This window comes from Styela clava, chromosome 13 (genome assembly GCF_964204865.1).
Source record: "Styela clava chromosome 13, kaStyClav1.hap1.2, whole genome shotgun sequence".
NCBI lineage: Eukaryota > Metazoa > Chordata > Ascidiacea > Stolidobranchia > Styelidae > Styela > Styela clava.
In genome coordinates, this window is record NC_135262.1 from 18,502,689 (window position 1) to 18,516,319 (window position 13,631).

The window sequence follows — 13,631 nt, forward strand, 5'->3', positions numbered from 1 at the left end:
ATATTATGTTTTTCACATATCAAATTGTGGCAATCATAGCCATGCTGCAATAATATTTAAATTATTCGTACCAAGTAATTCAATAATAAAAAAAAGACACATCGCATACCGTATAATGGAATTCAAGCTACAATCTCTCGTTACTCTCGTGTATGAAGTTCGGTATGAATATGTATTGATTCAGTTTCCGGTTGTTGTTAAGCAAGTTCAAAAATTAGTAGTTTGAGTATTCGTTTATTATACGTTTAGTTTTGCCGTTAATTTTAAACTGATCCACTTGTTCTCGTTCGTTTGCATACGTAATCGGAGGTCTTGAGGAGTTGAAATTGAGTTGATATTCTTTAATTGTCAAGAGTGTTATACGGAAAATTATTCCTTGAAAATGTGTCGTATATATAACGATTTATAATTAAAAAAAATGTGCTGATCATATCGCAGCAGTGATGCTTCAAGAACAGTTAAAAAAATACCTCTACATTTGCTTGTATATTCATGCATGTCAAGAAGCTTCGAAATGTGAACAAAATGCCGAAGGTAATTCGATACATCATATTATATTAGTTTTTTTTTCCATAATCACATAATATTTAGAGCGGCATCAATCATATAAATAAGCCAAATTTGAGTTATCTGAGATGAAAAGTAATTTAAAAAGATCATGGTAGTGACGGGAATTATGTTTATTAATTGTTATCACAATACTTTTTTCTGTTTAACTTTTCGCACCAACAAGAAACAGGATGTGATCCAATTTCAACTCCAGAGAATGGAAAAATATATTGTACCAATGGCAACATCGTGGGTTCTGAATGTGCATTTGCATGTGCGCCTTATCATTCGTTAGTTGGATCAAGTAAAATCAAATGTTTACAAACGTCATCTGGATTGAAATGGTCGAATTCAACTGTGGTTTTATGCAAAAGTAAGTATATTTGGTTTACAATCCGTGTGATCTAAAAAACTTCTATGTGTATGATAAACTTACATTTTTATTTTACATCCAATTCGCATCAAAAACCTTATACTGTAATACTGAATATATAATTTACAGTCAATCGATGCAAACCAGAGATCGACATGCATGTTCCGGGCAAATTTGTGACTTGTTCAAAAACAAATGAGGTCACTTCTGTATGTCATTTTAAATGTTTAAAACCATGGTACATGGTATTTCCCACAAGGACAATCAGATGCTTACCGAACCAACAATGGAGCGGGAAAATTCCATGTTGTGGTCGTAAGTAATACATAATCTATCAGAATGAAGCCAAGCATTAGGAACATTTTAAGTATTTTCAAAAATCAGCACGAATTGAATATAATGTTAATTGGGAGATTCAAGACTCTGTTATTTTTGAAAAATTTAATCATAGAATAACAATAAAACAGTTCTTCTACTACAAGAGGCCTTCGGTGATGCAGTAGCAAAATTGTGATTCGCGATAAGCGTAGTCTAAAGCAGGGGTTCTCAAACTTTTTGTGTTGCGGAGCCTTCGAAGTGGTTGACTATTATTCACGGAGCCCCAAAATAAATTTTAAAATTGTTACTTTCCGATTAATATTACTGAGTAAGTTAAAAGTACTTTACTTCATTTAATTGCTAAACCTTTTTTAATAGGGTTAATACAAGTCATAAATAAATCTAAATTTTAAAGATAAATTATACCTATTAAGGCTGTAAATTTGACACTTAACAAACATATTAATAAATTAGGGGTCGAATCTTTTCCCTTTTGATGTTTTTGGAAGACTTAAAGGATCGCTAATAACGTTCGCGATTGCATTTTGTTACAACCGATTGTTTTCGTCAGACTGACGTGCTTTTCAAACCCCAAACATCCTAATGTCTGTGTTTATTCTCCCTCCCTAAATCTAAATTTCCTTCGGCATATATATGTATTGTTCCACAATGACGACAATAATTGCTTTTTTGTTCTCGTGGGGAATTATGAGTTCAATGTGAAAAACATGTTATTTAAAAATAGGTAAATCCGCAACTCAAATTTCTTGATTGAAAAGCGGAATTATGAAATATATATTGAAACTAAAACTTAAAACGAAAGATACCACTATAAGTTTTGTTTCTGCAGATTCGTGACAGATTAAAAACGCTTTTTTAGTCGATGTAATCACAGAATTTGGTGTTATGTTAGGTTTTCTTTGGTTATCCATCGTAGTAACTAAAATCGAAACACAGTCAATTGTGCGCGTGATGTGATGTAGCTACCTGCAATAAAATAAATTTCAATCTTCGTATTTTGCCCAAACCTTGTGATTTTTTAAACGGCGATATCTTGCAAAGAATCGGAGTGGCGGACCTGCAAGGGGGCGGAGTTAGTGTTGAAAAAATGGCTCAAATTTGTCAAATTCGCTATAATCTGCCGCTCTATCTGTCATGATTACGATTTAATCAGGACGGGCACAAATATCTTATCAGACTACTGGCTCCAGTAGTAGGTATGTTCTTTTGTGGACAATATATATATATGACTTTGCTTCTAATATCTTATGATAACAGCGTCGTTCAGGATAAACGGTATTCCAGAAGAACTTCGTTCACTTAACTTCGTTTCATTGTTTCTCATTTCATGTCCGCGGATTGTCGTGGTAATTTGAGAAGTAATGATTTTTATTGTCGTGAGTCGGCACAACTGCAGGTTACATTGAACCCAATTAAACCAATAAACAAGTCATTTCAAAATGCCCGCATCGGTCATGGGTTGCACAATTGTAAATTGTACTCATTGAGTTTTAACGCCGACCTGGTGATTTTTGAAACGGCGATATCTCGCATAATAATAATCTCGAGTGCGAAAGAACAAATCATATTTGACAAATCCCTAAAATACGATTTCATTTTATTTATAGTTGACAGTTTATCACGTATTTTATGGTATTTTAGAATAGTAAACTTTTATTTCAGTAATCTCGAATCAAACGTGAGTAACGATGAGTACCATTAAATTATTATGATAAGACATTTTAAATGCTCGCATCATTCATGGATTGAATATTTTACGCAGCAGAAATCTCGTTATCCGCTGAAAATTTTTTTTTAGTCTAGAAGAGTGTTCCGCGGAAATTTCCGACTTCAATATTGAACCCCTCTCCCTCTTAAAAATCCTGGCTGCGCTCCTGCTTATAAATAATTTTTGAATTCCGCCTCTATGCCATATTTCGTGGCTATATTCAACAATTACAAAATTAGCCAAGTCAGTATTTTGAAAAGTAATCGAATAGCTCGCGGAGCCCCTGGGTTTCTCTCGCGGAGCCCTGGGGCTCCGTACGGAGCACTTTGAGAACCTATGGTCTAAAGTATTCAAAGCCGGTCTATGGATATGTTCTTGTTCCGCCATATAAAAAATGGATGATTTTCAATTGACAATATTTAAGTTTTTGTTAACAACACTTATTTATAGAATTGATATTTAGATTGACCGATCTGGAGTAACTTCTAATATATTTGCAACGTGCTAACATCCCTTTTTCAAGGTTCTTGCGGTCTGTTCCGACCTACGGATATTTATATAATTTTGGAATCTTCTGAATACATTGGAGTGAATGCTTGGGTTAAAATGAAGAAATCTTTCAAGGATATGTTGGGGTACAAACATTTAATTTATAACGGTCTAAATACAATTCTAAATGATATTTTATTATCGTCACAACTATATGAAATAGTATATTTTAACAATACATAATAAAAACCAAATAAATTTATTACAGTATAATCAGTTCAAAAGATAATCGTTTTGAAACACTTACTGTTGAAGCATTTGTGTCTTACATCGTTTTTATACAAATAAATATTGAAGACTTTTTTAGAAATAATAATAATATTTTACAAACGAATTCAGGAGATTCGACATATCTTCGGAATCAATGAAGATTTCTGCAATGCGATTTAATAAGGATGTGGACACCGACAATATTATTCATATGGATGACTCGGAATTCTGGTATAAATTTGATAGACTGCCTCACGGTGGAAAAGGTATAATGTAGTTTTACACCGGGAACATATATTAGTCAATACGAAAATCATATAAATGAGCTATATCTTACTTAGCTCACGAAGTAATTGAATTCATTTTAAAAATATGTTTATAAATATATTTTCTCTCACTTTATTTCCAATTAGTACTATATTAATTGATTGTTATAAACGGCTTGTCTGAGGAAGTCTAACTTTGGTCAGACGAAACGTTACGGAAATACACTTGTGTTAGTGTGACTCTTCAATTGGTTAGAATAGCCATGTTTATTCCAGCTACATCATACGGATCCACTAGCATAAAGGCATAGACTAAAGCAGGGGTCGGGAACCCATGGCTCGCGAGCCCTATATGACTCTTTTAGTGACGTCATATGGTTCACAGAAAAATCGAATGTTCTGAAGTTAAGCCTACTATTGCTACAAGGTTTCAAACTCTTTTATAGCAAAATTTGCCAATACGTTTGAAAACGCGCGCCCATCGAATCTATCTATGTCTGTGTTATGTAAGAGAATTATCAGATGGGCATTGTGACAAAACTAGGGGATTCTGAAACATATTTTGTGACATAACAGAGCGATAGTAGAGCAGCAAAGCAATAGAGAGAAGTTTTTCGTCCGTTTGTACGTACTGGTTACATAACTATTTTCACTAAAGGTCCGTACACAAAACTTGAAAATTGCCGGGGTCCGGTCATACCAAAAATATATTTTAGCTATGCAAACTATTCAAATGTATCGTTTGACGAAATACGGTACAAGAGCATTACTCAATATCGCGATTCGATATCAGTAAGACGGGGCTTCATCGTGTAGCTGAGCGCCGACTTTGCTGAAAAGATATGAAATATTCGCCCACATAGCACTCGTAAAAATATATATACATATTTAGGACTGAAAATTTAGAACACATTAGCTGTGGAAAATACCCATTTTTTATTAAGAAAAACCACAAAGTCACAAAAATTTAAGCAAAACGATGTGGTTGCTGAAAGTTCGGTTTTTACGCCATCATTCACATCTTGCTGATTGGCCAATGCTAGGGAGGTAAACAAGTGAGTCGATGCTTTGAAAAAAATATATTGCTATGGCAATTTTTCCCTTATCAGTAGTTTAGCAAAAAGCGCATTACATTACAATTTCGAAATGAAAAGAAACGATGTATTCAAATTCGAAAAACAGCTGCGGTCCAAATCCAATACTCTGAAGGTCCGGTCCGCCAGTTGAGCAGCCCTGGGTATTTGTCATATTTAGATCGGACTAGCAAAGCTAGTTCTCGAAATACTACGGAGATGCCTAAACGAAAGAAGGGAGATGAGTATTGTAGATTTCAACTTGTGCTGCATGTGAGCAGTCGTTCAACGCCCGCGGCGACAACATGCAGCAGCAGAAGTGTTGACCTCTGAGTAAAAATTTCAGGCCTGATTAAGTGAAGAAATGCTATGCACGGAAATGCAATTGATAATATGTACTTTTCATGGCTTTCTTGACCAAAAAAGTTCTCGATCCCTGGCACTAGAGGAAAGATAGGGAGTTAGTCTCGCGCAACCCAACTCAAAGTTGTACTAATTTGAATACCGTTGTATATATTTAGGATCAAATACTGGCAAAGCAATTCGGTATCTTGTCAACAACATGATGAACAAAGAATCTGGTAATCGCATCGATGTATTGGACGTTGTTTATTTATTCTCTTCAGGAAAATTTGATGATGATGTTTCTGAAGCATCGAGGGAATTACGAGAAAGTGGAGCGTTAGTAAGTTTTGTTTTGTCAAAGGAAAATATCACAAAATCAATACGTATTCGTTGCATGGAGTTAAAAGTTAAATCCCTAAACCTGTCACATCGGTATGAAAATCTTACGTGTTTCTATTTTTATGATAATAGACAATAATCATTTCTCGTGGGATTTTAATGCAAGACTTGGCTATGCTAACCACATCAAAGGAGACTTAGTCCGATGCGGCAATTGCGATATGATTGGGTTCTGGTAAATTTCCTATTCGTGTTTAAAACGCAACATATTTGGATTTTAATAAGTCACTCCTGCCGTGATTGTTGCCTATACTGTATTCTGCTGGTATCACTATGCATTCGCACCTCAGAAGTGGACTTTTTTCACCATCTATGCCGTGATAAAAGCGAGTTAAGTCCAATATCGCTATCGCCGCCGCAGACGAAAAATGAGCGAAAAACTCTCTGGATAATGGTAGCATAGCTAAATTCCAGATTAAGATCCCAATTATACAGCACGTAATCCTCCCAAGAAAGTACACTTTTTTATGCTCTGTTGGCAGAATTCCTCATTAAAACTAATGCTAAAAATTGTTTTGTGAATATCACAATATGTTTTTCCGCATCGTATTAGTTTAAATCAGGAGTGTGCAAACTGTGGCCCGCAGAGAAAAATTGTGCGGCTCGCGGATTTTGAATAGTGTGCCCGCGAAACGAGTTTTTTGTTTAGTTAATCTGGTACAGGAGTGGCCAACTCGTGGCTCGCGAGCCACATGCGGCTCTTGCTCCGTTTCATGCGGCTCTTTTTGCCCCGGTTATTTTAGGAAAAAAATAACTTTAAACTATAGTTCGTCATGTTTCGATTAAACATATTATGATTCTTCGTGCATTCTTCTTTTACATCAAAGATACATGAACGCCGCCATTTACTTTACAAATTCGACCATTATTAGGTCACAATCAAATTCTCTGTTGTGAGACGCCATTATTGCACTACAACGGCTGTAAACTGTCGCTTCGGATATTGTCAATGTATGAGTCAACATACGTTTGCGAATCTGTAATTTCTACCCTAAAACTCTCGACATCAAAGCATTGATCTGTTCTGACTGACACCCATGTGAAAGAACTGGTCCGATTAGCTACAATGACATGCAAGACAAATTTAAGAGGATTGAACAATCAAAGGAAAGCCAGAAGTCCCACTAGGTAGCATGCATAACAATAAATGGCTTGTAAATTTCTGTCATAATCATGTTGGTTAGTGACATTCACGATAAGCATTTAAAACAGAGCTGAATAATGGTAGCCTATATCTGATGTTCTTGTTTATATTGTGGCTCTTCGCGGGAATAAAGTACGAAATGCGGCTCTTGGTCTCTAGTGCCACTGTCCTATTAGCAAAATTAGCTAGCAAAATGCACAATGTTATAAAAACGTGTTTCTCACTGAATTCATTCAAAGTCGGTATGACAATTAATTTGAATAGCAGCTTTCTTTAGAAATTTATGCGTCCTAACTCATCATTTCTGCAAAGACCCCTGACGATGTCGCAAGATCAATAACAAAAAGAAACAATTTTTTGTGCTTGCAACTACAGTAGTAACTCTACCTAAAAAATTAATTTGTTTCGTAGGTAGAAAATTACGTATGCAGGAACACATTTCACCTGTAAAGGCCCTAATCCGTTTTAAGCCCACACAAAACTCGGACATAATATTCGTATAAATTATAATAATGGCTGAAACCCGTGAAAAATACATGTTAGAATTAAATTACAGCATAATAAATAGAAAAGGTATACACGAAAAGAAGAAAATCAGAAGAATATCGAATAAAAACTACGAACGGCATGTTTGTTCACCTTTGGCGTTGTTGACTAGGCTAGGAAGACCGCGGTCGGAGGAAGTGGAAAGAGGCGGCAAAAGTTGACCGCAGAGAGAGAACGTAATGTACGAAAATGAGCACACACACATGAAATTCCTATTCGTTTCCCATTTATTTTTTTCATCGTATCATCGTCTTCTAACTGAATTTTGCTAGCAACACATTGTACGTACCCCGAGAAACAAACGGGCCAATGAGATGCCAGACAATTTTTTGCCGTGCCTTACGATAAAAAATGAAATAATTGTAAACCATTTTAAATCAGATCGTGGACTACGGCGATAGGATATATGCGCTTTATTCGGTCTTCTTGTAAACACGAAAAACGATATTCGAAGGTCACGATATTCGATATCAAATTCAAATTGGACATCCGTTCTTTGAAGCACTTCATTGAATTAACCTAAAATAAACAAATCTCAATACACGGAATTTTTTTTAAGTTTTCCGTTTTCGGCCTTTTGTCTGTAGAAAATCTTACGTTAGCCGAAGCAATAGGTAGGCCTTTCGTGTAGGTAGAGGCCCGTTGCTTCACCCAGTTACTGTATCTGGCCCTCGTACAATACAAGTTGCACACCCCTGGTTTAAATGATCAAGGTCGATTCTTTACAATTAACAAAAGCACTTTCTCTTTCTCTGTTCGAATGAATAGGTATATGTCAGTGCTATTTCTTCATCAGAGCCATGGTTCAATAAGGAAAAGTTGAATCAAATCGCAGGAGGAGGGAAATACCATTTGGATTTGTTAGACAGTGAAGATGCTATTGAATATCCTTATTATTATCCTTGGCCGGGAATTTGCGGACGAGGTTGCTAGGGTCAGATTGAATACTATGTGAAGCATAATTACAAATACTTCTATGTATATATTGGTGTTGCTGCTATGTAGAAAGTTTTTGTCATATATATATATATATATATATTGATACCAGTAATTTCCTTATTCCCGGTTAGTATTACCATGTATTCAAAAATGAAAAGAAATATATGAACTAGTGGAAAATGAGTGATATCGTTGACCGACATGAAACAGACCTGTGGTGGATATGACAAAGGACTGGCTAGTGGCTACAGCTTACATTAAAATATATTAGGACCGTCGTGAGGAGGCGATGGCGTCTAACGTCATGGTGTAAAAATGTTCACCTATTTTAATTATGGACACTACATTGTGTTCTGGAAAATTCTTTAGCAATATTTCTTTTTCATAGTCGTGTCAGTTTTGCATCATTTATACAATTATATAGGCGCAGCAGATTCATATTGAGTTAAATGAATTGATTTATTATCAATAATTGGATACTAATTGATACTACAAAATTTATCTCAAATTTATCAATATTATTCGATAAAGCAACTGTTTTATGTATTTGACTGACCATTTTCACTGGTACATACGGCACTTCCTGGATATCCAAATACAACTATATTCAAGTTTAAAGTCTGACGAGGATATCGTTCTTAAAAAATGTGGTTGTTTGAGCGATTACATAGCGATTTTTTGCGGCATTAAAAAAGTAGTGTGTTATTAGAGACTTTCAGAGAAAATGACAATTCAGTTTTTGGTTTTGATATAAATTTTGTTAATTGGATTGATTTACCTTGTGTACAAACACAGCTTTATTTATAAGAGAGGGATTTACATCGAGAGATCGAAATAGCATTAAAGAAACAGTTTTACAACATATATATATTTAGCATGGGTCGGCAACCCCTGGCCACACGTGCAGCAATTGCTGGTTCAGCAGGAGCAAAATTTGATTTGTCAGTGCGACTTCAATAACATGTAGTTCGATTGGAATATAAATTAATAACAATAAGCATTACATCTGAACGTCATATACATCTATCTATGAAAACTAGTTCTACCAACAGCGGCCAATTGATGGATAAATAACATGAGAGCAATGCTTAAATATATGAGCACGAATACAAAATGAAATATTTTACCGCTGCAATTATTCAAATGATTTGTACCAATTAGATCAATATTAAGAAGACCAGCGCGTGTCGCAATGCCATTCTAGCTACAATCCATTTTTACTTTTATGTATGAAGTTCGGTATAAGTATGCATTGATCGGGTTTCCAGTTATCGTTCACGCTATGCATGAGTACACAGGAGTTAGTCGGAAATTTCAAGAATGCGACTTTCGTTTTTAAGTTAAATGGGAAGCTAGGATAAGCAAGTTGAAAAAATATAGCATTTCGAGTATTATTTATACGTCACGTTCTGCTGTTGATTTGGTTGAAACTGAAAATCTATTTCGCTTGTTATTCTACTTACTTTTATTCTCATGCGTTTGTTGTACGCAAATGACGTATTGGAGAATTGAAAGTTTATAACTGCCAGAAGGTTATACCAAAATTTACTTCATATACATATATCGTATAACGGAATATAATTGAAAAAAATAAGGTCATACTGCAGCAGTGATGCTACAAGAACAGTTGAAAAAATATCTTTTCATTTGCTTGTATATCCATGCATGTTACGAAGCTAAAATGTGAACAAAATGCCGAAGGTAATTCGATACATCATATTATATTAGTTGTAAGTTCTCTTTTATTATCAATAAAAAAAATGAAAGTAACATTAATCAAATAATCTTGGGGGGGTCTAATCTTATCTGAAATGAAAAATAGTTTAGATAACTGAAATGGGGCGCTCGAGAAGTATGTGCACCAAGATGGCGCACAACCTGAAACCTGACCTGGTACACATACTATGTTCAGGACGTGCGCCATCTTGGTGCACATACTTCTGGAGCTCCTGGAATGGTAGTTACAGGAATAATTTATGTGTAATAATTGTTAGCGCAATGATTTTTCTGTTTTATCTTTTCTCGCTAACACGAAACAGGATGTGGTCTAATTTCAACTCTAGAGAAGGAAAAATATATTGTAGTAATGGCAACATCGTTGGTTCTAAATGTGCATTTGCATGTAAGCTTTATCTTACGTTAGTTGGATCGAGTAAAATTAAATGTTTACAAACGTCATCTGGATTGAAATGGTCGAATTCAACTGTGGTTTTATGCAAACGTGAGTATATTTGTTATACAATCCGTGTGATTTAAAACACTTTTATGTCTATGATAAACATATCTTTCTTTTTACATCCAATTCGCACCAACAATCTTATACTGTAATACTGAATATATGATTTACAGTCAATCGTTGCAAACCAGAGATTGACATGCATGTCCCGGGCAAATTTGTGACTTGTTCAAAAACAAATGAGGTCACTTCTGTATGTCATTTTAAATGTTTAAAACCATGGTACATGGTATTTATCACTAGGACAATCAGATGCTTACCGAACCAACAATGGAGCGGGAAAATTCCATGTTGTGGTCGTAAGTAATACATAATGTATAATTCTTGTTCTAATGAATCGGCCGTCAGAATGAAGCCAGGCTTTAGGAACATTTTAAGTATTTTCACAAATCAGCCTGGATTGAATATAATGCTAATTGGGAGAATCATGACTCTGTTGTTTTAAAATAATTTTGTCATAGATTTACCATAAAACACTGCTTCTACTACAAGAGGCCTTCGGTGATGCAGTAGCAGAATTGTAGTTCGCGATGAGCGTAAATTATTCTAATATATTAGCAACGTGCTAACATCCCTTTTTCAAGGTTCTTGCAATCTGTTCTTAATTACGGTTTTTTATATAATTTTGGAATCTTCTGAATACATGAATGCTTAAATGGAAGAAATTCAAGGTTGAGTTGACTTGGAGTACAAACATTTAACTTATAACGGTCTGAATACAATTCGAAATTACATTTTATTAATTTTGTTATTGTCACAGCTATACGGAATAGTAGATTTTTACAATACATAATATAAACCAAAAAATTGTTGATACGGTATAATCAGTTCAAAAGATAATCGGTATAAAACACTTTTTGTTGAAGCATTTGTTTCTTACATCGTTTTTATACAAATAAATATTGAAGACTTTTTTGGAAATAATAATATATAATAATATTTTACAAACGAATTCAGGAGATACGACATATCTTCGGAACCAGCGACGATTTCTGCAATACGATTTAATATCCTGCGCACGCAACTCAATGCATTTGTTTGATAGGATTAGTAACATTTATTTACTTTACCAAATATCATAGCCAAACCCTATGAGTTTTCTAATTGAACACCAAATTACGAACTTCAGTGCGCAATGCATTTAATGCAATTAATGCATCTGGATTACAAACATCAATTTTTTATTATCTGAAATATCTCTTTTTCGGGCTGAAATATTGTGCGCTATGAACAATGGTCACAGACTATTGTTTTTGCCCGTTTGTCCAGCATACCTAAAGTAATAATTACGTAGTATAAGCAATATCGTTTTTTTTTCAAAATGGTGGTATCGGCATATAGACAACAAAAGTGGTATTGGTACATCTCTAGTTGTAAAGTCAAATACGACAGAGAAAGCAAAACCAGTATTCAATGGTTGAGCAGCACTAGTGCCGATTTATTGCCCTGCACATCGATTAAATAATTTGGATGAAATATTCATAAAACAATGGTTTTCAATCTGAGGGGGGCGTGTCCCAAACACCTAAGGTGAAAGGGGTGGCACGAAGTCGTATGAAGAGTAACTGCACGATCGTTACGATATGTCAGTTTGTCAAACGTTGATGAGACAAAGACAACAGCCATAAAAGCAATCAGAGTTGACTCAAGAAGAAGTGAGTAGGCACAGGGTAAGTAAGGTAAAACGTACGGTTCAAATCAGCAAAACTATTAACTTCACATCGTAAAATGTCTGCAGGGCTAGGGGTAGTATTAATATCTATTACATTAATGATTAATCATGATTTTTGGACATTAAATTTATTATTTTAACATATTATTTATCATCCAATTAAATTAAAAAACTTGAAGATATAAATTGAAAAAGACGTTGTAGTTCAATTTTTGTTGAAATATGCAGTGGATTTCACTTTGGTATAGGCAGAATATTATATTAAACACAATAGTTACATCTGATTGACTTTGTTACAGTATATGGTACTTTCGTAGTATGTGCACCAAGATGGCGGACACCGGACCGTAGTATGTGTACCAGGTTGGGGTTAGGCCATAATTTCAGGTACAAATACTACGGGAGTCATTTGGCTATTCCCCAAACTCGTAATGGAACTAAAATAAGGAAAATTGGAGTAAAAATATGGCCTTACCCTAACCTGGTACACATACTACTTTCCTGTGTCCTTCATTTTGATGCACATACTACGGAATTCCCAGTATATGTGTTCGTTTTCATCTGAATGCTGTTTTTGGTAAGGTCAAATGCTATTGTGATTTCAATAGCTGGTCACAGTGCCTCCGCGGTCTCCTAAAGTGACCTTGAATATCTGACCACCGACTCTTCAAATTGATTACTCCGTATATTTCATTTTCAAAAGATTAATGTCTCAATGCTGTGATTTTTGTCAACAAGATAAGCTGGAGTATAGCGTAGCTGGGAGCATGAAACGGAATGTCGAGGGCAGGGATGCACAAGAAAAAAAACAAATATCGACGTCTCTGAGACACAAAACTTTCGTTCGCAAAGGGATATTTTTGATATTTTCAAAAATATAGTTTACCGATATAATATTGGTAACACCGGTTTATTTAAGAACGTCATGTGGATTCAAACAATCGGTGACTAGAATAAAATTAGCCATGCGAAAATAATAGCACGCGTTATAAGGGAGTTTTCAGGTTCGGGCGTCGGGGCTGACCCTCTGGCTTCGCCTATAAATAGGCTTACCATACGTCCCGCTTTGGGCGGGACAGTCCCGCTTTCTACGTTTTGTCCCGCCGTCCTGACAAGTCAGCCAAAAGCCCCACTTTTGCTTTCAGTCATCCATCATAATACACGAACATTACCAATTAACATGTTCTCGTTACTGCATGCGTTATTTTGTTTGTTTCATTGTTAGCGAACCTATCTATCACATGTAAAATCAATACTAATTGGTCCTGCTCTGACTTTTACGT

The 13,631-nt window shown here is 35.2% G+C and overlaps 1 protein-coding gene across 1 annotated transcript; it reads left to right on the forward strand.

The window, feature by feature from the left end:
* Window positions 1-277: 277 nt before the first annotated feature.
* On the forward strand, window positions 278-8,491 carry LOC120332362 (collagen alpha-6(VI) chain-like). The gene is made up of 7 exons (XM_078119037.1): window positions 278-534; window positions 734-922; window positions 1,052-1,237; window positions 3,493-3,604; window positions 3,858-3,994; window positions 5,589-5,752; window positions 8,270-8,491. Exons 1-7 carry the CDS (start codon window positions 444-446, stop codon window positions 8,432-8,434), a joined length of 1,044 nt encoding a protein of 347 aa, XP_077975163.1. The 5' UTR covers window positions 278-443; the 3' UTR covers window positions 8,435-8,491.
* Window positions 8,492-13,631: the final 5,140 nt, after the last annotated feature.